We start from the raw sequence: 25,984 nt of genomic DNA, 5'->3' as shown, positions 1-25,984 counted from the left end.
CCTGCCAAAGCCTTCAAACATCCACCGATGGCAGAGAGAATAAGAGAAGGAAAGATTCCGGGTTAGCAACATGATAGAAAGAACAATGGAGGCTCTACCATCGCTTGGAACCAAGTGCTGAACATTTCATTAATTGGGACCACATCTACACTCTGACTCCCTCAAAGTCATCCCCGACTGAGGGCCCACACTGCCACTCTCGAGGTCCAAGATGGGAAATAACACACCTTTGGAGTGATTGTGTGTGGAATTTGCACATTCGCCCCATGTCTGCGTGGCTTTCAACCCCACAATCCAAAGATGTGCAGAGTAGGTGGATTGGCCTCGCTAAATTGCTCCTTAATTGGGAAAAAATAATTGGGTACTCTAAATTTATAAAGAAAAAACCTTTGGAGAGGATGTGCCCGAACCGGGCTTTGCTGCAGATTTCTCCTTCGGCGCAAACGAAGAACTCGGAGACGCGACACCACTCGCCTGCAGTGCTGCTGCCGCGTAGCTTGCTGTCGGCTTGTCGCTCTGCGATGGAGCAGCGACGGCTGGAGGAGAAAGCAGGAAATAAAAATTAATGGTTACGTCTGTACTGGGACATGTGTTCTGACCAGAGCGAAAAATTGTGAAATTCTCCCCACCTTGCCATGCCAAGCTCGCTCAAGTAACGGGGATTGATTCTAGGCACAGAATTTGTATCGCTTTACTACTGCATTTACTGCATTACCCCCACTTACTGCATTTTTGCAAGAGAAATCACTCTACCTGAATCAGTAGACTGTGCTGTGCTTTCATTCATGAGTTCTGTTTCCTTGAGTTTGCAGAGATTCTAGAACTAAACTCTGCTTGCTTTCGTCAACTAGATACAAACATCAGACTGATTGCTGTAGTGCACAGTTTAAAATGGGATCTGTGGACTGTTTGCTGCAGGGCACTGTTTAATAGACTGGCTGCCGATTAAATACACTCTGGGGACTTGTTGGCTGAAGTGCGCTGAGTATTTAATTAAAAACAGATACATTTCTACACATTGGGTTTTCTGTAAGCCTCTGCCCAAACTTGCCATAATCAGTTTCTCATGGCTTGCGAGGGGACGAAGCGTTCTCTGACCCACCAACACCACGTTTTGCTCGCGAAATACTGACCTGTGGGTGGGCTGAGTTGGGGTCTGCTCGCCCGACTGAAAAACAAGCTGCCTGGCTTCAGACTGTTCCCGCTCCCGTCCTCCTCCTTCACAACAAACTGACCCAGTTTGGTGATCTTCTGCTGGCAAGGGCAAGTTAGAACACAGACACGCACGCACATAAATACACACACACATATAAACACAAACACAACTCTAAACCAAAGTTGTATTCAATCAAATACAGGCAAAGGATTAATGCAACAACTTCCTTAATATAGCACCTTCACTGTGGAAAATGTCCCTAGGAGTGATGATCAAACATTATTTGGAGCACAGGACCGATTAGGAAGAGTGACCAAAAGTGCAGTCAAAGACGAAAAATTTAAGGGGCATCTTAAAGGAGAGAAGTTCTCCCTCCCACAAAATCCTACTCTGTAACCTCCTCCAGCCTCATCAACCCTCCCTATCTCTGTAAACTCCACCAGCCCCTACAACCCTCCATATCTCTGTAACCTCCTCCAGTCCTTACAACCCTCCCTATATCTGTAACCTCCTCCAGTCCCTACAACCCTCCCCATCTCTGTAACCTAATCCTGACCCTACCAACCTCCTTATCTCTGTAACCTCCTCCAGCCCCTATAACCCTCCCTATCTCTGTAACCTTCTCCAGTCCATAGAATCATCCCCATCTCTGTAAATGCCTCCAGCCCCGACAACCCTCCCTATCTCTGTAACCTCCTCCAGCCCCTATAACCCTCCCTATCTCTGTAACATCCTCCAGTCCATAGAATCATCCCCATCTCTGTAAATGCCTCCAGCCCCGACATCCCTTCCCATCTCTGTAACCTCCTCCAGATCCTTTCAACCATCCAAGATCTCTGCGCTCATCCAATTCCTGCCTCTTGAGCGTCTCCCGATTCCCATCGCTCCACCATTGGTGACTGAGCCTTCAGCTACCCAGGGGGCCCTAAGCTCAGTAATTTACAAAAGGCAGGTTGTGAGGAATATATAAATAGTTTACAGAGAAATATTGAAAGGTTAAGTGAGTGATCAGGAAATTGGCAAATGGAATTCAATGTGGGAAAATGTGAGATTGTTCACTTTGGAAGAAAGAATGAGAAAGTGGATTATTATTGAAATTAAGAAAGACTAGAGAAAGCTGTAGCACAAAGGGACTTGGGGGTGGGGGGGGGGGGGGGGGGGGGGGGAGAGTCCTTGTTCATGAAACCCAGAAAGCTAGCAGACAGCTGCAGAAAGTAATAGGGAAGGTAAATGGAATGGTGCCTTTTATTTCAAGGGGGCTGGAGTATAAAAGTAAAGAGGTGTTGCTGCAACTGTACAAGGGACTAGTGAGGCCACATTTAGAATACTGTGTACAGCTTCGTTCCCCTTATTTATGAAAAGATACACTATCATTGGGGGCCGTTTACTAGGATGATCTCGGGTATGGGGTTGGGGAGGGGGGGACTGCCATATGACGGAAGATAAAAAAATGTTGGGCCTGTACTCCTTGGAGTTCAGAAGAACAGATGTGGCATAATTGAAACATAGATTAGACGGGGGATTAGACGGGGTAAATGTTGAGGATGCTTCCATTCATGGGTGAATGTGGGACCAGAGGGCATAGTCCCAGAATAAAGGGGATGGGCATTGAAGACGGATCTGAGGAACAAATTTTCTCTCAAAGTGTGGTGAATCTTTGGAGTTCTTCAACCCAGGAATCTGTGGAGGCTGAGTCCTTGAAAATTTTCAAAGCTGAGATGGATAAGATTTTTTAATGAAGGGAATTAGAGGTTACAGAGGTAAGGCAGGAAAGTGGACTGAATGAGTGTTGGAGCCATGATCTTATTAAATGGCGGAGCAGGCTAGAGGGGCTGAATGGCCGACTCCTGTTCCTGTTTCTTTTGGATTTATGGTCTCCACCTCTCTCTCTCTCCTCCTTTAAGATGCTCCTTCTGAATGCTGCCTCTTTGATCTAGCCCGAGTTCAGCTGTCTCCAATTCTCAAGGAATTTGGTGTCAAACTCAGTTCTATAACATTACTGCGAGGTGACTAGTGAATCTTATTCAGTTGAAGGGGTTATGTAAACACAAGCTGTTCTTTGTTTGGTTTTATATTCACACTCACCGGTGAGGAGGACCCAGGAGATGTTTCGATGTCTTCAGGAGTGGAGTAAAGCCTGATGAACGAGAGGCCGTATGCCAAACTCTACATTGGGGTGGGGTAAGAAAACATATTAGTCAACAGGAACGTCACCCACATACTCACAGCCTTCGTGATGCACCATAAATTTTGTTATAACCACCGTCTGCATCGACCATCCGACAGCGCAGCACTCCACGGTATCCTCCAGCGGTGCAGCGCTCCCTCAGCACCGACCCTCTGACAGCACAGCGCTCCCTCAGCACCGACCCTCCAACGGTGCAGCACTCCCTCAGTACCGACCCTCTGACAGTGCAGCGCTCCCTCAGCACCGACCCTCCGACAGCGCAGCACTCCCTCAGTACTGATCCTCTGACAGTGCAGCACTCCCTCAGTACCGACCCTCTGACAGTGCAGCGCTCCCTCAGTACTGACCCTCCGACAGCGCAGCGCTCCCTCAGCACCGACCCTCCAACGGTGCAGCGCTCCCTTAGTACAGACCTTCCGACAGCACGGCGCTCCCTCAGTACTGACCCTCTGGCAGTGCAGCACTCCCTCAGCACCGACCCTCCAACGGTGCAGCGCTCCCTCAGTACTGACCCTCCGACAGCGCAGCGCTCCCTCAGCACCGACCCTCCAACGGTGCAGCGCTCCCTCAGTACTGACCCTCCGACAGCACAGCGTTTCCTTGGCACTCACCTCCAAAGGCACAGTGCTCCCTCAGCACCCACCCTCCGACAGCTCGGCCCTCCCTCTGCTCCAGCTCTCTGACAGCGCTGCCTCGGCACTCACCTTGTTGTAGGGCTGGGTGCAGACCACTTTGACACGGTCCCACTTTTTGCTCAAAGTGGCTTTGGCAAGTTTGTCGGGGCCGAACATGCGGACTCTGTTGAGGTTCGTGCCACTCCGACTTTCCGTTGGAGACATGAAGAATGAGGACACAAGGATAACCTAGGTATGAGAGAGAGAGAGTGAAATAAATAAAGTATGTAAATCATTGCAGGAGATCTGGTTGAAAATAGAACATTGATAAAGTGCTTTTAAATAGCACTCTCACCACTGGATATCTCGGGAGAACTTCACAGCCAAGGGAGCATTTCTTTTTTTAAATAAATTTAGGAGTACCCAATTCATTTTTTCCAATTAAGGGGCAATTTGGCATGGCCAATCCACCTAGCCTGCACAACTTTTGGGTTGTGGGGGCGAAACCCACGCAAGCACGGGGAGAATGTGCAAACTCCACACGGACAGTGACCCAGAGCCGGGATCGAACCTGGGACCTCGGCGCCGTGAGGCAGCAGGGCAAACCCACTGCGCCACCGTGCTGCCCTCAAGGGAGCATTTCTGAAATGTAGTGATTGATTAACAGCCCACAAAGTACTTTTTCCACAATCACTGTTGTAATGCAGGAAATGCAGCAGCTGATTTGAGGACAGCAAGATCCCACAGGCAGAATTGTAATGGCGACCCAGATTATCTGATTTTTCGTGCTCTTGGTTGAGGGATAGATTTTGGCCCCAGGACATCGGGGACAAGACAACTTGTCCTTTCTTTAAATACTGCCTTTCCAGCCGAGAGGGGCAGATGGAACATGGGTCTAATGTTTCATCTGAAAGATATATCCTCCAAAAGCGAATTGTTCCCTCCGCACTGAGTCTCCCGCGGTGCTACTTCCACACTGAGCCTCCCGCGGCACTCCCGCTGCACTGTCTCCCGCAGCGCTCCCTCTGCACTGAGCCTCCTGCGGTGCTCCCTCTGCACTGAGTCTCCCACAGCACCCCTTCTGCACCGAGCCTCCCACGCCACACCTTCCACACTGAGCCTCCCGCGGTGCTCCCTCCGCACCGAGCCTCCCGCGGCACTCCCTCCGCACTGAGCCCGAGAGTGCAGCACTCCCTCCGCACTGAGCCCCTGACAGTGCGGCACTCCCTCCACAGGGCCCCTGACAGTGCGGCACTCCCTCCACAGGGCCCCTGACAGTGCGGCACTCCCTCAGCACTGAGCCCGAGAGTACAGCACTCCCTCCGCACTGAGCTCCTGACAGTGCGGCACTCCCTCTGCACTGAGCCCGAGAGTGCAGCACTCCCTCCGCACTGAGCCCCTGACAGTGCAGCACTCCCTCCGCACTGAGCCCCTGACAGTGCAGCACTCCCTCCGCACTGAGCCCCTGACAGTGCGGCACTCCCTCCACAGGGCCCCTGATAGTGCGGCAATCCCTCAGGTCTGCATCAGTCGCGCTACGCAAGTGCTTGGGTGCTGCTTACAAATTTGAACACCTCGATTAATCTCCACATGAACACTCCCTGTTCCAAGGGGAGCAATCAGTTGATGCCGAGCAGCTCAATAATCCCGAGTCGCCCTCAGCAGGATGTGGGACGTGCTGCCCGAGTGTGGTGGATGCAGATTCAAATCCAGCTTCTCAAAAGGGGATTGAACCACTGACCAACAAGGGGACACGCACAGAGGGACGGGGACCAGGCAGGGGAGTGGGAGAAGGCCTGTGCCCATGCAGAGAGCCAGCACCGAGGCGATGGTGGAAAGACCTTCCTCCCTACTATAACCATCCTGGGATTCAGTTGGCGTTATCCAAGGACGGAGCAACTGGACAGAAATCATTAGAAACATCACTCACCTCAAAATCCTGCTCACAGGCGGAAGTGGAGTTCCCCACTAACACTTCCACGAAGGCAGAGGCTTCATTACCAATATCGATATGGTGAATATATTCCGCCTTCTCAAACTGCAGGGACAAAGATACAGGATTACACCGGACACATAACACGCAAACACAACTGAATTCCCCATTGCATTTGTCAGCGACAATCTTATATTGCTGGACCCCTCGTTGTCGAGAAACATCAGTACCCAGGAAGCTTTGGGGACAGGTGGGGAGAACGTGGGACTTGCTCCCGCGAAGCGTGGAACCAGCTCCCGCGGGGCGTGGGGAGAACGCGGGTCTCGCTCCCGCGGGGATCGCTCTCGCAGGTCGTGGGGAGAACGCGGGGCTCGCTCCCACGGGGCGTGGGTGGAACGCGGGGCTCGCTCCCGCGGGGCGTGAGGAGAACGCGGGGCTCGCTCCCACGGGGCGTGGGTGGAACGCGGGGCTCGCTCCCGCGGGGCGTGGGGAGAACGCGGGGCTCGCTCCCACGGGGCGTGGGTGGAACGCGGGGCTCGCTCCCACGGGGCGTGGGTGGAACGCGGGGCTCGCTCCCGCGGGGCGTGGGGAGAACGCGGGGCTCGCTCCCGCGGGGCGTGGGGAGAACGCGGGGCTCGCTCCCACGGGGCGTGGGTGGAACGCGGGGCTCGCTCCCGCGGGGCGTGGGGAGAACGCGGGGCTCGCTCCCGCGGGGCGTGGGGAGAACGCGGGGCTCGCTCCCACGGGGCGTGGGTGGAACGCGGGGCTCGCTCCCGCGGGGCGTGGGTGGAACGCGGGGCTCGCTCCCGCGGGGCGTGGGGAGAACGCGGGGCTCGCTCCCACGGGGCGTGGGGAGAACGCGGGGCTCGCTCCCACGGGGCGTGGGTGGAACGCGGGGCTCGCTCCCGCGGGGCGTGAGGAGAACGCGGGGCTCGCTCCCGCGGGGCGTGGGTGGAACGTGGGGCTCGCTCCCGCGGGGCGTGGGGAGAACGCGGGGCTTGCCCCCCGCGGGGCGTGGGTGGAATGCGGGGCTCGCTCCCACGGGGCGTGGGGAGAATGCGGGGCTCGCTCCCACGGGGCGTGGGGAGAATGCGGGGCTCGCTCCCACGGGGCGTGGGGAGAACGCGGGGCGTGGGGAGAACGCGGGGCGTGGGGAGAACGCGGGGCGTGGGGAGAACGCGGGGCTCGCTCCCGCGGGGCGTGGGGAGAACGCGGGGCTCGCTCCCACGGGTCGTGGGGAGAACGCGTGGCTCGCTCCCGCGGGGCGTGGGGAGAACGCGGGGCTCGCTCCCGCGGGGCGCGGGGAGAACGCGGGGCTCGCTCCCACGGGGCGTGGGGAGAACGCGGGGCTCGCTCCACGGGGCGTGGGGAGAACGCGGGGCTCGCTCCCGCGGGGCGCGGGGAGAACGCGGGGCTCGCTCCCACGGGGCGTGGGGAGAACGCGGGGCTCGCTCCCACGGGGCGTGGGGAGAACGCGGGGCTCGCTCCCGCGGGGCGTGGGGATAACGCGGGGCTCGCTCCCGCGGGACGTGGGGGGAACGCGGGGCTCGCTCCCGCGGGGCGTGGGGAGAACACGGGGCTCGCTCCCGCGGGGCGCGGGGAGAACGCGGGGCTCGCTCCCGCAGGGCGTGGGGGGAACGCGGGGCGTGGGGAGAACGCGGGGCTCGCTCCCGCGGGGCGTGGGGAGAACGCGGGGCTCGATCCCACGGGGCGTGGGGAGAACGCGGGGCTCGCTCCCGCAGGGCGTGGGGAGAACGGGGGGCTCGCTCCCACTTGGCGTGGGGAGAACGCGGGGCTCGCTCCCACGGGGCGTGGGGAGAACGCGGGGCTCGATCCCACGGGGCGTGGGGAGAACGCGGGGCTCGCTCCCACTTGGCGTGGGGAGAACGCGGGGCTCGCTCCCACTTGGCGTGGGGAGAACGTGGGGCTCGCTCCCACGGGGCGTGGGGAGAACGCGGGGCTCGATCCCACGGGGCGTGGGGAGATCGCGGGACTCGCTCCCACGGGGCGTGGGGAGATCGCGGGACTCACTCCCACGGGGCGTGGGGAGAACGCGGGACTCGCTCTCATGGGGAGTGGTTGAGGTGAATAGTGTTGATGTATTGAAGAGGGAAGCTGGACAAACACACGAGGGAGAGAGGAATAGGAGACGGTGACTGGGGGGGGGTGCAGGCGGGGCAGAATCACTGGCACGATGGGCTGAATGGCCTGTTTCTGCTGTTTCTGCACTGGAAAATCGTTGCAGTGAAAGCAGATGCAAAAACTCTCAGTGAGTCCACAGTGCAATCACACACTCTAACTCCCTGCTTTTCTTCCCCAGAATGGAGATTTCAGGCGATTCAGCGCTCACGCTTGGTTTGGCCCGAATGAACATGATCAATGGATTGTCAGAGAATTGTGGAGGCCACAGAGGTGAATCACTCAGCACCTTCTCTCCCTCAGTTCATGCTTAAGCTGGACATGTACTGGGGCAGTGCAGATCTCAAACTGAAAACCTCAGGCGTGGGTTTGGAAGCTGCTGTCGAAGGAACTTTGGTGAGTTACTGCAGTGCATCTTGTAAATAGTACACTCGGCTGCCAACGTGCGTCAATGGAGGGAGTGAATGTTTGTGGATGGGGTACCAATCAAATGAGGCTGCTTTGTCCTGGATGGTGTCGAGCTTCTTGAGTGTTGTCGGAGCTGCACTCATCCAGGCAAGTGGAGAATATCCATGACACTCCTGACTTGTGCCTTGTAGATGGTGGACAGGCTTTGGGAGGAGTCAGGCGGTGAGACAGTTAGACTGTCTCTTGTTGGAGATGGTCATTGCCTGACACAAATAGGAATTTATGGCGTCCGCAAGTCCCCAAGCTCACCTGGAGGATTAGAGATGACTGCTTCTCCCCCAGGTCACAACACTTCCACTTCCTGTAGGTGTCCGGCTTGAGCAGGTTGTCAGCCTTGTGTGTCTGAGACAAAAGTACAAACCAGGACGTTACAACACAGAACTCCATACTCAACAACCCCAACACTCTTCGTTCCAGCCGCCCAGCTCCCACCTCCAGAACCTTCAGCTCATCCAGACCTCTGCTGCCCCCTTGTCTAACACACACTGAATGCCGTTCATCCTTCACCGCACCCTCCCCCCACCCCCGCCCCCAACCACCACCCCGCTCGCTGATGGGCATTGCCTTGGAATCTCTGTACCCTCCTCCAGCCCTTACAACCCTCCCTATCTCTGTGACCGCCTCCATTCCCTACAACCGCATCTCTGTAACCTCTGGAGTTTGCACATTCGCCTCGTGTCTGCGTGGGTTTCACCCCGACAACCCAAAGATGTGCTGGTTAGGTGGATTGGCCACACTAAATTGCCCCTTTATTGGAAAAAATAATTGGGTACTCTAAATTTATAAATTTAAAAAAATCTCTGTAACCTTTTCCATTCCCTACAACCCTATCTCTGCAACCTCCTCCATTCACTACAACCCTATCTCTGTAACTTGCTGTAGCCGCTACAACCCACTCTATCTCTGTAAGCCCCTCACGGGCCCCGTGATTTGGCATTCCCTCCCGAAACGTCTTGAACCTCTGCCTTCCTTGACGTTAAAGTAAGGTTCGTACAAAAAAGTGGCCTCCACAGACATTATTTCAACTGTTATTGAATGGGTTAATTTGGCTACCAATCTCTCCAAGTTGAAGATGATAGAAACAGCAAGCATATAGTTGTAATGAACAGATAGTGATTATGTTTTAAGATAAAGTGCTAGATTTTACAATGCCTCATATCAGGGCAATAACCGACATCTCGCCCCAAGGCACCCAATGGTCAATGTGTGACCCTTTTGTGAAAATCAACAAACAGAAATGTGATAAAGTCCCCAGGACACAAGGGAGAAGGTGACCCACCCCCTTCAGTGACCATGGGATCTTTTACACCCACCTGAGAACACAGACAGGACCTCCCTTTAATGTCTCACCTGAAACAATGCACCTCCAACAGTTCAGCTCTCCCTGAGTACTGATCCTCCGACAGTGCAGCACTCCCTCAGTGCTGACCCTCTGACAGTGCAGCACTCCCTCAGTACTGACCCTCTGACAGTGCAGCGCTCCCCCAGTACTGACCCTCTGACAGTGCAGCACTCCCTCAGTACTGACCCTCTGACAGTGCAGCTCTCCCTCAGTACTGACCCTCTGACAGTGCAGCTCTCCCTCAGTACTGACCCTCTGACAGTGCAGCACTTCCTCAGTACTGACCCTGACAGTGCAGTACTCCCACAGTACTGACCCTGACAGTGCAGCACTCCCGCAGTACTGACACTGACAGCGCAGCACACCCGCAGTACTGACACTGACAGCGCAGCACACCCGCAGTACTGACCATCCAACAGTGCAGCACTCCCTCAGTATTGACCCTCCAACAGTGCAGCACTCCCTCAGTGCTGACCCTGTGACAGTGCACCCTTCCCTCAGTAGTGACCATGCAACAGTGGAGTGTTCCCTCCGTACTGACCCTCTGGCTGTGCAGCACTCCCTCAGGACCGACCCTACGACAGTGCAGCACTCCCTCAGTATTAACCCTGCGACATGTAGCACTTCCTCTGGACTGGCCCTGCGACAGTACAGCACTCCCTTAATACTGACCCTGCGACAGTGCAGCATTCCCTCTGTACTGACCCTGCGACAGTGCAGTATTCCCTCTGTACGGACCCTGCGACAGTGCAGCACTCCCTCTGTACTGACCCTCTGACAGTGCAGTATTCCCTCTGTACGGACCCTGCGACAGTGCAGCACTCCCTCTGTACTGACCCTGCGACAGTGCAGCACTCCCTCTGTACCGACCCTGCGACAGTGCAGCACTCCCTCTGTACCGACCCTGCGACAGTGCAGCACTCCCTCTGTACCGAGCCTGCGGCAGCACAGCACTCCCTCTGTACTGACCGTGACATTGCAGCACTCCCTCAGTACTGACCCTGTGACAGTGCAGCACTCCCTCAGTACTGACCCTGCGACATTCCAGCACTCTCTCAATACTGACACTGCACCAGTGCAGCAGTCCCTCTGTACCGAGCCTGCGACAGTGCAGCACTCCCTCTGTATCGATCCTGCGACAGTGCAGCAATCCCTCTGTACCGACCCCGCTACAGTGCAGCACTCCCTCTGTACCAACCCTGCGACAGTGCAGTTCTCCCTCTGTACCGACCCTGCGACAGTGCAGCACTCCCTCTATACTGACCCTGCGACAGTGCAGCACTCCCTCTGTACCGAGCCTGCGACAGTGCAGCACTCCCTCTGTACCGAGCCTGCGACAGTGCAGCACTCCCTCTATACTGACCCTGCAACAGTGCAGCACTCCCTCTGTACTGACCCTGTGACATTACAGCATTCCTTCTGTACTGACCCTGCGACAGTGCAGCACTCCCTCAGTACTGACCCTGCGACATTGCAGCACTCCCTCTGTACTGACCCTGCAACAGTGCAGCACTCCCTCTGTACTGACCCTGCAACATTACAGCACTCCTTCTGTACTGACCCTGCGACATTACAGCACTCCTTCTGTACTGACCCTGCGACAGTGCAGCACTCCCTCAGTACTGAAACTGCGACATTGCAGCACTCCCTCTGTACTGACCCTGCGACATTGCAGCACTCCCTCTGTACTGACCCTGCAACAGTGCAGCACTCCCTCTGTACTGACCCTGCAACAGTGCAGCACTCCCTCTGTACTGACCTTGCAACAGTACAGTGCTCGTTTAATACTGACCCTCCAACAGTGTAGCACTCCCTCAGTGCTGACAACCTGACATTGCATCTCCTGCAAAACTGTAGTACTCCCTCAGTACTGCAACTGACAGCAATATCCCACAGCAGTTTGGTGTCCATTCAGGCCATCATGCTCATACTGGCCATTGCAATAAAAATAATCGAAGTACTCCCTACTTAAGCACTAGACTAACTTTTTTCCCGTAGTACACAATTTGGAACTGAAGATCGCAGAGAAACAGTATTAAGTTATGTTATGGACAGATTGTGTATGTACTGCCTCTTGAAGGGATAGTCCAGCATTAGTCCCACCTCAGCACTCAAGTCAAAAACTCAGGATGACTCAGGCATGCAATTTTTTTTTCAAGAGGAAACGTATGAATGCAAATTTAAAAGAGCTTTGAGCATTTTTGTAAGTCTAACAGCCTGAAACAATCTTTGGGCAGACCCTGGAATGTAGAAGATGCTCACCAAATCCTCACTGCTGCAGGAGACGACATGTTTGAGTTTGATCTCGGGCATTTTTGGGGAGCTATTGGGCACCAAAAGTGATTTGCAGGATTTTTTGACACATGTAGAGGGGACACAAAAACCCTCACAGCTGCGCTGCAAACTGCCCAGGGGTGACAGAATGCACCAGTTGAGGGGGAGTTCTCCTCATGAGACGGCGGGAAAGTGGCGAAATCCAGCGTTTAAAAGAGGTTTGAAGTTGAGTTTTCCCTTGATGGCGCCCCTTCTCATCAGGCGGGCGCTTCTCCTCCACTTCCGGCTCACCCTAAACATTTTAAAATCAAATCATTAAAAACGAATATTCGCCCCTGAGTCTCGGCCCAAGTATCATTTAATTTCTGTAGGAAAAATAATTTCTGTTTTTTTTTGCGTTTTTCCGTACAATTAAAGAGTGGAATTTCTGGTGCCAGGATGTGAAAGGTCAACGGTTGAGCAAGCAGGAAGTAGAAGGACTGCCCGCCGCCATCTTTGCTCCTGGCACAGCTCCTCGATGGAGAGCAAATTAAAGGGACGGTCCCTTAAAGGGGAACCTCAAACAAAAGACAGCGATGATGTGGAGATGCCGGCGTTGGACTGGGGTGAGCACAGTAAGATATCTTACAACACCAGGTTAAAGTCCAACATGTTTGTTTCAAACACTAGCTTTCGGAGCACTGCTCCTTCCTCAGGTGAATCTGAAAAGAAAGCGAATCACAGGATGAAACTTTAAACATCAAACCAAAATGGGACGAAAAGGGGTCAATGAGACGTTCGGCACGGCCCCCCACCCTCCCCATCCCGCAGCACCCAGCGGGCACGGAAGGTCTCCAGGGGAAACCGGCCTCTGATGGAGCCGTGATAGAGGAGCAGACAGTTGGGTCGGAAGACCCCCTTGGCCGCCCACTGCCTGGACCGGTAGACTATCTGTGAAAGCCCCATTGGGTTGGATTGGTTTAGGTTGAGTTGGACTTGGGCACGAGGAGTTGGACTCGTGCTTGTGCTTGCTTTTTTTTCAACCATTGCAATATTGGGTTTGACTCTCACACCAAAGGGAGGATATTAAGGCTTTAGAACAGGCTGCAATAGTTACCGTACTTTTTGATGTAAAATTAAACTTTTATTTCCATAGTGCTTTTCATGTAGTCATTTCAGAGCAGGGTTACAAATATGGCACTGAGAGTGCAATGGAGAAGATGCTCGCCATAATAATAATAATCTGTATTAGTGTCACAAGTAGGCTTACATTAACACTGCAATGAAGTTACTGTGAAAATCCCCGAGTCGGCACACTCCGGCACTTGTTCGGGTACACTGAGGGAGAATTCAGAATGTCCAAATTACCCATAAAGCGCATCTTTCGGGAGGAAACCGAAGCACCCGGAAGAAACCCCGCAGACACGTTGAGAACATGCAGACTCCACTCAGTCAGTGACCCAAGCAGGGAATCAAACCCGGGTCCCTGGCGCTGTGAAGCAACAGTGTTAACTACAGTGCCATCTGTAATGATATGTAGATAACTAAAGGATTAACTGTTACATCTCAGTGTAACACAACCACTAGAGGGCACTACTGGACCCCACTATAAATAAGAACACTAGAGGATCTTGGTCTCTCTTCCAACCAGGAGTGACGAGACAGTAGAGCACAAGATAGATAGATCACAGCATAGTTTAGCATTTGTAGTTTGAATTAGTTAATACTTTAATATAAATTACTTGATTACTAGTTATAGTTCTGTGGAATGTGCAAACTCAATATTAATCAACCGTTACTCAATAAATTAGTTGATGAAGACTCGTGGTTTCTTCAGAATCACACCATTAAACCATTCTAGATAAGAAGCAAAGAGTAACGAGATATATTACCAAAAGAGTAATATAACACTACCATGGTCACTACTCCTACATTGTAAGGCATAAAGGAGAGTTGGAAAGGCTGGGGACTAATGGAGATACGGATGGGTGTACAACCTCTCCAGCCCCTCCAACACTCCCAATCTCTTTTTAAAAATAAATTTAGAGCACCCAATTCTTTTTTTTACAATTAAGGGGAAACATTGCGCAGCCAATCTAACTACCCTGCACATCATTTCGGGTTGTGGGAGTGGGTCCCATGCAGGCAACGTGGGGAGAATGTGCAAACTCCACAAGGACAGTGACCTGGGGCCAGGATCAAAACCGGGTCCTCAGCACCGTGAGGCACAGTGCTAATCACTGTGCCACTGTGCTGCCCTGACATTCCCTATCTCTAACCTCCAACCACCCTCCCTATCTCCATAACATCTCCAGGCCCTACAACACTCCCAATCTCTAACCTCCGTGAACCCTCTCTATTTCCATAACCTCTTCAGCCCCTACATTCCCTTTCTCTAACCTCCGACAACCCTCCCTATCTCCATAACCTCTCCAACCCCTAAAACACTCCCTATCTCTAATGTCCTACAACCTGCCTTTATCCATAACCTCTACAGCCCTTACAACACTTCCTATCTCTAACCTCCGACAACCCTCCCTATCTCCATAACGTCTCCAGCCCTTACAATACTCCCTATCTCTAACGTCCTGCAGCCCTCTCTATCTCCATATCCTCCTCCAGTCCCTGCAATCGTCCCTATCTCGGTAATCACCTCCAATCCCTACAATCCTCCCTATCTCTGTAACTCCCTGCAGTCCTCTCTATCTCTGTAACTCCCTGCAGTCCTCTCTATCTCTGTAACTCCCTGCAGTCCTCCCTATCTGTGTAACTTCCTCCAGTTGCTACAACCTTCCCTACCTCTGTAACCTCCTCCAGTCCATGCAATCGCCACTATCTCCATGACCTCCTCCAGTCCCGACAACCCTCCCTATCTCTGTAACCTCCTCCAGTCCATGCAATCATCCCTATCTCTGTAACCTGCTCCAGGTCCAACAACCCTCCCTATTTCTGTAACCTCCTCAAGCCCCAACAACCCTCCCTATCTCTGTAACCTCCTCCAGTCCCTACAACCCTCCCTATCTCTGTAACTCTCTACATCCTTCTCTATCTCTGTAACCTTCTCCAGTCCCTACAACCCTTCCAGATCTCTGCGTTCGTCCATTTCCGGCCACTTGAGCATCCCCCAATTCCCATCGCTCCACCATGGGCGGCCGTGCGTTCAGCTGCCTGGGAGCCCTGAGCTCTGGAATTCCCTCCTTAAACCTCTCCACCCATCTCTGTCTCTCTCTCTTGTCGAAGGTAAGCTCCGTCTACTCCACCAGATGAAGGTAAATATACCCGGGCGGCTTTTGTAAGACAAAGAGCGGAGATTCTTTCCCTGCCTCGTGGCTGACATTCATCTCTTATTCCACACTTCTGGAAATAAAACTGTGCAATTGTTAATTATTACATTGAGGCTTGTGGGATCTTGCCATGAGCACACTGGCCATTGCGTTGGCTACATACAACAGTGACTACACTTCTGAAAACACAGTGGTAGCTCTGAAGCCCTTTGGAGCATCCTGAGATGGCATTATACACTCGGGAAAAGCTCGTCCTTTCCTGTGAGATCGCCAGCCAACCTCAGATCGTTGTCCTTCCACATTTCTGAGCCTTAACGATGGTGAGAGTGAACAATTTTGATGTGGTGAAAAGCACCCTTTTAGCTGGCCTATTGGGTATGAAGGAGTGTTCTGACTCTGGGGTGTGGATCGAACGCCTGATGGTCCATGTGTTTCAGACACTGCACAGCGGGCCAAGGAGAGCTTGCAGAGAATCTGATCAATCGGGTTTCAACGCTCGGCAAATTATCCAGCAAAGAATAAGCCAGCAAACTGTACCCTGTGGACCCCTTGAAATCCAGTCAACTACAGGACACCGGAGTAGGTCACGGGTGAGGCAGGAGCTGATCGTCCAAAGGAAAGACCCCCCCCCCTCCCCCCCCTCTGGCCACACTGCGTTCCTGAATCACTAGGAAGGTTCCTCAGAAGTACGGAGATTGTTACATTGAGGAGCAGACCATTCGCACCACCTGGGTCATGCTGTAAATTTGTTATATATCCCACAACCCTCACTACAACTCTGATATATCCCACACTCCTCGCTGTATATATCAGAGTGGGTGTGGGATACATCAGAGTGTTACAATGAGGGGTGTGGGTATACCAGAATGTTGCACGATGGCACAGTGGTTAGCACTGTTGCTTCACAGCTCCAGGGTCCCAGGTTCGATTCCTGGCTTGGGTCACTGTCTGTGCGGAGTCTGCACGTTTTCCCGGTGTCTGCGTGGGTTTCCTCCGGGTGCTCCGGTTTCCTCCCACTAGTCCCGAAAGACGTGCTGCTAGGTAATTTGGACATTCTGAATTCTCCCTCTGTGTATTCGAACAGGTGCCGGAATGTGGCGACTAGGGGTTTTTCACAGTAACTTCACTGCAGTGTTAATGTAAGCCTACTTGTGGCAATTAAGATTATTATTATTATTATACACTAAGGGTGTGGGTTATATCAGAGTATTACACGAGGCAGGTGGGTATATCAGAGTGTTACAGGGAGATCTGTGGGGTATATAAATATGTTAAAGTAATTGGTGTGGGGTATATCAAGATGTTAAAGTGAAGGATGTGGGGTATATTAGACTGTTACAGTGAGGGGTGTGGAATAGATAAGAGTGTTACAGTGAGGGGTGTGGGATATGTCAGACTGTTACAGTGAGGTGTGTGGGATATATCAGAGTGTTAGACTGAGGGGTGTGGGATATATCAGAGTGTTAGACTGAGGGGTGTGGGATATATCAGAGTGTTAGACTGAGGGATGTGGGATATATCAGACTGTTACAGTGAGGTGTGCAGGATATATCAGAGTGTTAGACTGAGGGGGGTGGGGTATATCAGACTGTTACAGTGAGGGGTGTGGAATATATAAGAGTGTTACAGTGAGGGGTGTAGGATATGTCAGACTGTTACAGTGAGGTGTGCAGGATATATCAGAGTGTTAGACTGAGGGGTGTGGGGTATATCAGAGTGTTAGACTGAGGGGTGTGGCGTATATCAGAGTGTTAGACTGAGGGGGGTGGGATATATCAGAGTGTTAAAGTGAGGGGTGTGGGGTATATCAGAGTGTTAGACTGAGGGGGGTGGGATATATCAAAGTGTTAGACTGAGGGGTGTGGGATATATCAGAGTGTTAGACTGAGGGGTGTGGGATATATCAGAGTGTTAGACTGAGGGGGGTGGGGTATATCAGACTGTTACAGTGAGGGGTGTGGAATATATAAGAGTGTTACAGTGAGGGGTGTGGGATATATCAGAGTGTTAGAATGAGGGGTGTGGGATATATCAGAGTGTTAGACTGAGGGGGTGGGGTATATCAGACTGTTACAGTGAGGGGTGTGGAATATATAAGAGTGTTACAGTGAGGGGTGTAGGATATGTCAGACTGTTACAGTGAGGTGTGCAGGATATATCAGAGTGTTAGACTGAGGGGTGTGGGGTATATCAGAATGTTAGACTGAGGGGTGTGGGATATATCAGAGTGTTAGACTGAGGGGTGTGGGATATATCAGAGTGTTAGACTGAGGGGTGTGGGATATATCAGAGTGTTAGACTGAGGGGTGTGGGATATATCAGAGTGTTAGACTGAGGGGTGTGGGGTATATCAGAGTGTTAGACTGAGCGGTGTGGCGTATATCAGAGTGTTAGACTGAGGGGTGTGGCGTATATCAGAGTGTTAGACTGAGGGGTGTGGGATATATCAGAGTGTTAGACTGAGGGGTGTGGGTTATATCAGAGTGTTAGACTGAGGGGTGTGGGATATATCAGAGTGTTAGACTGAGGGGTGTGGGATATATCAGAGTGTTAGACTGAGGGGTGTGGGATATATCAGTGTTAGACTGAGGGGTGTGGCGTATATCAGAGTGTTAGACTGAGGGGTGTGGGATATATCAGAGTGTTAGACTGAGGGGTGTGGGATATATCAGAGTGTTAGACTGAGGGGGGTGGGATATATCAGTGTTAGACTGAGGGGGGTGGGATATATCAGAGTGTTAGACTGAGGGGTGTGGGATATATCAGAGTGTTAGACTGAGGGGGTGGGGTATATCAGAGTGTTAGACTGAGGGGTGTGGGATATGTCAGACTGTTACAGTGAGGTGTGCAGGATATATCAGAGTGTTAGACTGAGGGGTGTGGGGTATATCAGAGTGTTAGACTGAGGGGCGTGGCGTATATCAGAGTGTTAGACTGAGGGGTGTGGGGTATATCAGAGTGTTGGACTGAGGGGGGTGCGGTATATCAGAGTGTTAGACTGAGGGGGGTGGGGTATATCAGAGTGTTAGACTGAGGGGTGTGGGATATATCAGAGTGTTAGACTGAGGGGTGTGGGATATATCAGAGTGTTAGACTGAGGGGTGTGGGATATATCAGAGTGTTAGACTGAGGGGTGTGGGGCATATCAGACTGTTACAGTGAGGGGTGTGGGATATATCAGAGTGTTAGACTGAGGGGTGTGGGATATATCAGAGTGTTAGACTGAGGGGGGTGGGATATATCAGAGTGTTAGACTGAGGGGGTGGGGTATATCAGAGTGTTAGACTGAGGGGGGTGGGATATATCAGAGTGTTAGACTGAGGGGTGTGGGGTATATCAGAGTGTTAGACTAAGGGGGTGGGGTATATCAGACTGATACAGTGAGGGGTGTGGAATATATAAGTGATACAGTGAGGGGTGTGGGGTATATCAGAGTGTTAGACTGAGGGGGTGGGGTAAATCAGAGTGTTAGACTGAGGGGGGTGGGATATATCAGAGTGTTAGACTGAGGGGGTGGGGTATATCAGAGTGTTAGACTGAGGGGGGTGGGGTATATCAGACTGTTACAGTGAGGGGTGTGGAATATATAAGTAATACAGTGAGGGGTGTGGGGTATATCAGAGTGTTAGACTGAGGGGGTGGGGTAAATCAGAGTGTTAGACTGAGGGGGGTGGGGTATATCAGACTGTTACAGTGAGGGGTGTGGAATATATAAGAGTGTTACAGTGAGGGGTGTGGGGTATATCAGAATGTTACAGTGAGGGGTGTGGGGTATATCAGAGTGTTAGACTGAGGGGGTGGGGTATATCAGACTGTTACAATGAGGTGTGCAGGATATATCAGAGTGTTAGACTGAGGGGGTGGGATATATCAGAGTGTTAGACTGAGGGGTGTGGGATATATCAGAGTGCTAGACTGGGGGGGTTGGGGTATATCAGAGTGTTAGACTGAGGGGTGTGGGGTATATCAGAGTGTTAGACTGAGGAGGGTGGGGTATATCAGACTGTTACAGTGAGGGGTGTGGGATATATCAGAGTGTTACAGTGAGGGGTGTGGGATATATCAGAGTGTTAGACTGAGGAGGGTGGGGTATATCAGACTGTTACAGTGAGGGGTGTGGGATATATCAGAGTGTTACAGTGAGGGGTGTGGAATATATAAGAGTGTTAGACTGAGGGCTGTGGGGTATATCAGAGTGTTAGACTGAGGGGTGTGGGGTAAATTAGAGTGTTAGACTGAGGGGTGTGGGGTATATCAGATTGTTACAGTGAGGGGTGTGGGGTATATCAGAATGTTACAGTGAGGGATGTGGGGTATATCAGAATGTTACAGTGAGGGATGTGGGGTATATCAGAATGTTACAGTGAGGGGTGTGGGATATATCAGAGTGTTAGACTGAGGGGTGTGGGGTATATCAGATTTTTACATTGAGGGTGTGGGGTAAATTAGAGTGTTACATTGAGGGGTGTGGGGTAAATTAGAATGTTACATTGAGGGGTGTGGGTAAATTAGAGTGTTAGACTGAGGGGTGTGGGGTAAATTAGAGTGTTACATTGAGGGGTGTGGGGTAAATTAGAATGTTACATTGAGTGGTGTGGGGTAAATTAGAGTGTTACATTGAGGGGTGTGGGGTAAATTAGAGTGTTACATTGAGGGGTGTGGGGTAAATTAGAGTGTTAGACTGAGGGGTGTGGGGTAAATTAGAGTGTTACATTGAGGGGTGTGGGGTAAATTAGAATGTTACATTGAGGGGTGTGGGGTAAATTAGAGTGTTAGACTGAGGGGTGTGGGGTAAATTAGAGTGTTACATTGAGGGGTGTGGGGTAAATTAGAGTGTTACATTGAGGGGTGTGGGGTAAATTAGAGTGTTAGACTGAGGGGTGTGGGGTAAATTAGAGTGTTACATTGAGGGGTGTGGGGTAAATTAGAGTGTTAGACTGAGGGGTGTGGGGTAAATTAGAGTGTTACATTGAGGGGTGTGGGGTAAATTAGAGTGTTACATTGGGGGGTGTGGGGTAAATTAGAGTGTTAGACTGAGGGGTGTGGGGTAAATTAGAGTGTTACATTGAGGGGTGTGGGGTAAATTAGAGTGTTACATTGGGGGGTGTGGGGTAAATCAGACTGTTACAGGGTGTGGGGTAAATCAGAGAGTTAGACTGAGGGGTGTGGGGCATATCAGACTGTTACAGTGAGGTGTGTGGGATATATCAGAGTGTTAGACTGAGGGGTGTGGGATATATCAGAGTGTTAGACTGAGGGGTGTGGGATATATCAGAGTGTTAGACTGAGGGATGTGGGATATATCAGACCGTTACAGTGAGGTGTGCAGGATATATCAGAGTGTTAGACTGAGGGGGGTGGGGTATATCAGACTGTTACAGTGAGGGGTGTGGAATATATAAGAGTGTTACAGTGAGGGGTGTAGGATATGTCAGACTGTTACAGTGAGGTGTGCAGGATATATCAGAGTGTTAGACTGAGGGGTGTGGGGTATATCAGAGTGTTAGACTGAGGGGTGTGGCGTATATCAGAGTGTTAGACTGAGGGGGGTGGGATATATCAGAGTGTTAAAGTGAGGGGTGTGGGGTATATCAGAGTGTTAGACTGAGGGGGGTGGGATATATCAAAGTGTTAGACTGAGGGGTGTGCGATATATCAGAGTGTTAGACTGAGGGGTGTGGGATATATCAGAGTGTTAGAATGAGGGGTGTGGGATATATCAGAGTGTTAGACTGAGGGGGTGGGGTATATCAGACTGTTACAGTGAGGGGTGTGGAATATATAAGAGTGTTACAGTGAGGGGTGTAGGATATGTCAGACTGTTACAGTGAGGTGTGCAGGATATATCAGAGTGTTAGACTGAGGGGTGTGGGGTATATCAGAGTGTTAGACTGAGGGGTGTGGGGTATATCAGAGTGTTAGACTGAGGGGTGTGGCGTATATCAGAGTGTTAGACTGAGGGGGGTGGGATATATCAGAGTGTTAAAGTGAGGGGTGTGGGGTATATCAGAGTGTTAGACTGAGGGGGGTGGGATATATCAAAGTGTTAGATTGAGGGGTGTGGGATATATCAGAGTGTTAGACTGAGGGGTGTGGGATATATCAGAGTGTTAGACTGAGGGGTGTGGGATATATCAGAGTGTTAGACTGAGGGGTGTGGGATATATCAGAGTGTTAGACTGAGGGGTGTGGGATGTATCAGAGTGTTAGACTGAGGGGTGTGGGGTATATCAGAGTGTTAGACTGAGGGGGTGTGGGATATATCAGAGTGTTAGACTGAGGGGTGTGGGATGTATCAGAGTGTTAGACTGAGGGGTGTGGGATGTATCAGAGTGTTAGACTGAGGGGTGTGGGGTATATCAGAGTGTTAGACTGAGGGGTGTGGGATATATCAGAGTGTTAGACTGAGGGGTGTGGGATGTATCAGAGTGTTAGACTGAGGGGTGTGGGGTATATCAGAGTGTTAGACTGAGGGGTGTGGGATATATCAGAGTGTTAGACTGAGGGGTGTGGGATATATCAGAGTGTTAGACTGAGGGGTGTGGGATATATCAGAGTGTTAGACTGAGGGGTGTGGGGTATATCAGAGTGTTAGACTCAGGGGTGTGGCGTATATCAGAGTGTTAGACTGAGGGGTGTGGGATATATCAGAGTGTTAGACTGAGGGGTGTGGGATATATCAGAGTGTTAGACTGAGGGGTGTGGGATATATCAGAGTGTTAGACTGAGGGGTGTGGGATATATCAGAGTGTTAGACTGAGGGGTGTGGGATATATCAGTGTTAGACTGAGGGGTGTGGCGTATATCAGAGTGTTAGACTGAGGGGTGTGGGATATACCAGAGTGTTAGACTGAGGGGTGTGGGATATATCAGAGTGTTAGACTGAGGGGGGTGGGATATATCAGTGTTAGACTGAGGGGGGTGGGATATATCAGAGTGTTAGACTGAGGGGTGTGGGATATATCAGAGTGTTAGACTGAGGGGGTGGGGTATATCAGAGTGTTAGACTGAGGGGTGTGGGATATGTCAGACTGTTACAGTGAGGTGTCTAGGGTATATCAGAGTGTTGGACTGAGGGGGGTGCGGTATATCAGAGTGTTAGACTGAGGGGTGTGGGATATATCAGAGTGTTAGACTGAGGGGTGTGGGATATATCAGAGTGTTAGACTGAGGGGTGTGGGATATATCAGAGTGTTAGACTGAGGGGTGTGGGGCATATCAGACTGTTACAGTGAGGGGTGTGGGATATATCAGAGTGTTAGACTGAGGGGTGTGGGATATATCAGAGTGTTAGACTGAGGGGGGTGGGATATATCAGAGTGTTAGACTGAGGGGGTGGGGTATATCAGAGTGTTAGACTGAGGGGGGTGGGATATATCAGAGTGTTAGACTGAGGGGTGTGGGGTATATCAGAGTGTTAGACTGAGGGGGGTGGGGTATATCAGACTGATACAGTGAGGGGTGTGGAATATATAAGTGATACAGTGAGGGGTGTGGGGTATATCAGAGTGTTAGACTGAGGGGGTGGGGTAAATCAGAGTGTTAGACTGAGGGGGGTGGGATATATCAGAGTGTTAGACTGAGGGGGTGGGGTATATCAGAGTGTTAGACTGAGGGGGGTGGGGTATATCAGACTGTTACAGTGAGGGGTGTGGAATATATAAGTGATACAGTGAGGGGTGTGGGGTATATCAGAGTGTTAGACTGAGGGGGTGGGGTAAATCAGAGTGTTAGACTGAGGGGGGTGGGGTATATCAGACTGTTACAGTGAGGGGTGTGGAATATATAAGAGTGTTACAGTGAGGGGTGTGGGGTATATCAGAATGTTACAGTGAGGGGTGTGGGGTATATCAGAGTGTTAGACTGAGGGGGTGGGGTATATCAGACTGTTACAATGAGGTGTGCAGGATATATCAGAGTGTTAGACTGAGGGGGTGGGATATATCAGAGTGTTAGACTGAGGGGTGTGGGATATATCAGAGTGCTAGACTGGGGGGGTTGGGGTATATCAGAGTGTTAGACTGAGGGGTGTGGGGTATATCAGAGTGTTAGACTGAGGAGGGTGGGGTATATCAGACTGTTACAGTGAGGGGTGTGGGATATATCAGAGTGTTACAGTGAGGGGTGTGGAATATATAAGAGTGTTAGACTGAGGGCTGTGGGGTATATCAGAGTGTTAGACTGAGGGGTGTGGGGTAAATTAGAGTGTTAGACTGAGGGGTGTGGGGTATATCAGATTGTTACAGTGAGGGGTGTGGGGTATATCAGAATGTTACAGTGAGGGATGTGGGGTATATCAGAATGTTACAGTGAGGGGATGTGGGGTATATCAGAATGTTACAGTGAGGGGTGTGGGATATATCAGAGTGTTAGACTGAGGGGTGTGGGGTATATCAGATTTTTACATTGAGGGTGTGGGGTAAATTAGAGTGTTACATTGAGGGGTGTGGGGTAAATTAGAATGTTACATTGAGGGGTGTGGGGTAAATTAGAGTGTTAGACTGAGGGGTGTGGGGTAAATTAGAGTGTTACATTGAGGGGTGTGGGGTAAATTAGAATGTTACATTGAGGGGTGTGGGGTAAATTAGAGTGTTACATTGAGGGGTGTGGGGTAAATTAGAGTGTTACATTGAGGGGTGTGGGGTAAATTAGAGTGTTAGACTGAGGGGTGTGGGGTAAATTAGAGTGTTACATTGAGGGGTGTGGGGTAAATTAGAGTGTTACATTGAGGGGTGTGGGGTAAATTAGAGTGTTAGACTGAGGGGTGTGGGGTAAATTAGAGTGTTACATTGAGGGGTGTGGGGTAAATTAGAGTGTTAGACTGAGGGGTGTGGGGTAAATTAGAGTGTTACATTGAGGGGTGTGGGGTAAATTAGAGTGTTACATTGGGGGGTGTGGGGTAAATTAGAGTTTTAGACTGAGGGGTGTGGGGTAAATTAGAGTGTTACATTGAGGGGTGTGGGGTAAATTAGAGTGTTACATTGGGGGGTGTGGGGTAAATCAGACTGTTACAGGGTGTGGGGTAAATCAGAGAGTTAGACTGAGGGGTGTGGGGCATATCAGACTGTTACAGTGAGGGTTATGGGGTATATTAGAGTGTTAGACTGAGGGGTGTGGGGCAACAGTTCAGTGGGAAATTCGGGAAAGGGAGTGCGATCAGTGTTTTCTGATGAGTTGAGACTAGGTGGCAGTAATTTGCAAATATGAAATAGATTCTGTTGTATCCAAGTGATGCATTATGCAGGATGCAGCTTCCAATATCACAGAAAACAATCCACACGGTGACAGGGTTATAGGACCAAACAATACCTGTACTCACACACCACTAATCCATCTCAATCACAACGGCGTAACTTTACCATGGCAAACAGCAATCAAATATTAATTCCAAAATTAATCTTCCACACAGTCAATTTAGTTCCTGAATAACAGGGCAGGGGGTGAGATTAGGGGAGTGTGGAGTGTGGAGAGGTATAGGAGATGGTCAGAACTGTCCCATACGCGAGCCAAATACACATGGTTCCACAAAGGATTGGATATAATAATAATAATCTTTATTGTCACAAGTAGGCTTACATTAACACTGCAATGAAGTTACTGTGAAAAGCCCCTTGTCACCACACTCCGGTGTCTGTTTGGGTACACTCAGGGAGAATTCAGAATGTCCAAATTACCTAACAGCACATCTTTTGGGACTTGTGGGAGGAAACCGGAGCACCTGGAGGAAACCCACACAGGCACGGGGAGAACGTGCAGACTCTGCACAGACAGTGACCCAAGCCGGGTATCGAACCTGTGATCCTGGCGCTGCGGTTAGCGAGAGTGATAACCACTGTGCTCCCATACCACTGAGGATTTGGGTTTATTTTCATGTGTACTGAGGTACAGTGAAAAGTATTGTTCTGCGTACAGTCCAGACAGATCGTTCCTTATATGAAAGCCGTAGGACATACGATAAATACACAATGTAAATACATAGACACAGACATCGGGTGAAGCATATGGAGTGCAGTACTACTCGGCAGAGAAGCTGCGTCGAGAGATCAGTTCAGTCCATAAGAAGGTCACTCAGGAGTCGGAATGAAGAACGGGGAAGAAGTTGTTTTTGAATCTGTTCGTGCGTATTCTCAGACTTTTTTATCTCCAGCCTGATGGAAGAAGTTGGAAGAGTGAGAAAGCCGGGTGGGAGGGGTCTTTGATTATGCTGCCCACTTTTCCAAGGGAGCGGGAAGTGTAGATGGAGTCAATGGATGGGAGGCAGGTTAGTGTGATGGACTGGGCTGTGTTCACGGCTCTCTAGTTTCTTACAGTCTTGGGCCGAGCAGTTTCCATAGCAGGCTGTGATGCAGCCAGATAGGATGCTTTCTATGGTGCATGTGTAAAAATTCGGTAAGACTCAATTTGGACATGGTGAATTTCCTTAGTTTGCTGAGGAAGTATGGCCACTGTTGTGCTTTCTTGGTTGTAGCTTTGACATGGGTGGACCAGAACAGATTGTTGGTGATGTGCACACTTCGGAATTTGAAACTGAAACCTTCTCTACCTCAGCCCCGTTGATGCAGATAGGGGTGTGGACAAAAATTCACTTCCTGAAGTCAATGACCTGC

The 25,984-nt window shown here is 51.1% G+C and overlaps 2 protein-coding genes across 4 annotated transcripts in view; one reads left to right on the top strand and one right to left on the bottom strand.

Annotated features, from left to right (window-relative positions):
• Nucleotides 1-12,377, bottom strand: part of xrcc1 (X-ray repair complementing defective repair in Chinese hamster cells 1) — a 41,160-nt gene extending 28,783 nt beyond the window's left edge. The window contains exons 1-7 of one of the 3 annotated variants that reach the window (XM_038813464.1): nt 12,103-12,377; nt 8,748-8,840; nt 5,889-5,996; nt 4,049-4,207; nt 3,242-3,322; nt 1,134-1,254; nt 475-536 (exon numbers count right to left, since the gene is read on the bottom strand). In XM_038813464.1, the coding sequence (XP_038669392.1) occupies nt 475-536; nt 1,134-1,254; nt 3,242-3,322; nt 4,049-4,207; nt 5,889-5,996; nt 8,748-8,840; nt 12,103-12,153 (675 nt within the window). In that variant the 5' untranslated portion in view covers nt 12,154-12,377. Of the gene's footprint in view, nt 1-387; nt 537-1,133; nt 1,255-3,241; nt 3,323-4,048; nt 4,208-5,888; nt 5,997-8,747; nt 8,841-12,102 lie in introns of all 3 variants that reach the window. The other 2 variants (XM_038813462.1, XM_038813463.1) reach the window with 2 other exon arrangements.
• Nucleotides 12,378-12,624: 247 nt separating this feature from the next.
• ethe1 (ETHE1 persulfide dioxygenase) overlaps nt 12,625-25,984 on the top strand; it is a 62,772-nt gene continuing 49,412 nt past the window's right edge. Inside the window, exon 1 of the mRNA XM_038813467.1 lies at nt 12,625-12,719. Coding sequence (XP_038669395.1) covers nt 12,690-12,719 — 30 coding nt within the window. The 5' untranslated portion in view covers nt 12,625-12,689. The remainder of the gene's footprint in view (nt 12,720-25,984) is intronic.

Source organism: Scyliorhinus canicula, chromosome 12 (genome assembly GCF_902713615.1).
Source record: "Scyliorhinus canicula chromosome 12, sScyCan1.1, whole genome shotgun sequence".
Classification (NCBI taxonomy): domain Eukaryota; kingdom Metazoa; phylum Chordata; class Chondrichthyes; order Carcharhiniformes; family Scyliorhinidae; genus Scyliorhinus; species Scyliorhinus canicula.
The sequence above is the reverse complement of the archived record's forward strand: the minus strand, read 5'-3'. Positions and strand labels throughout refer to the sequence as shown.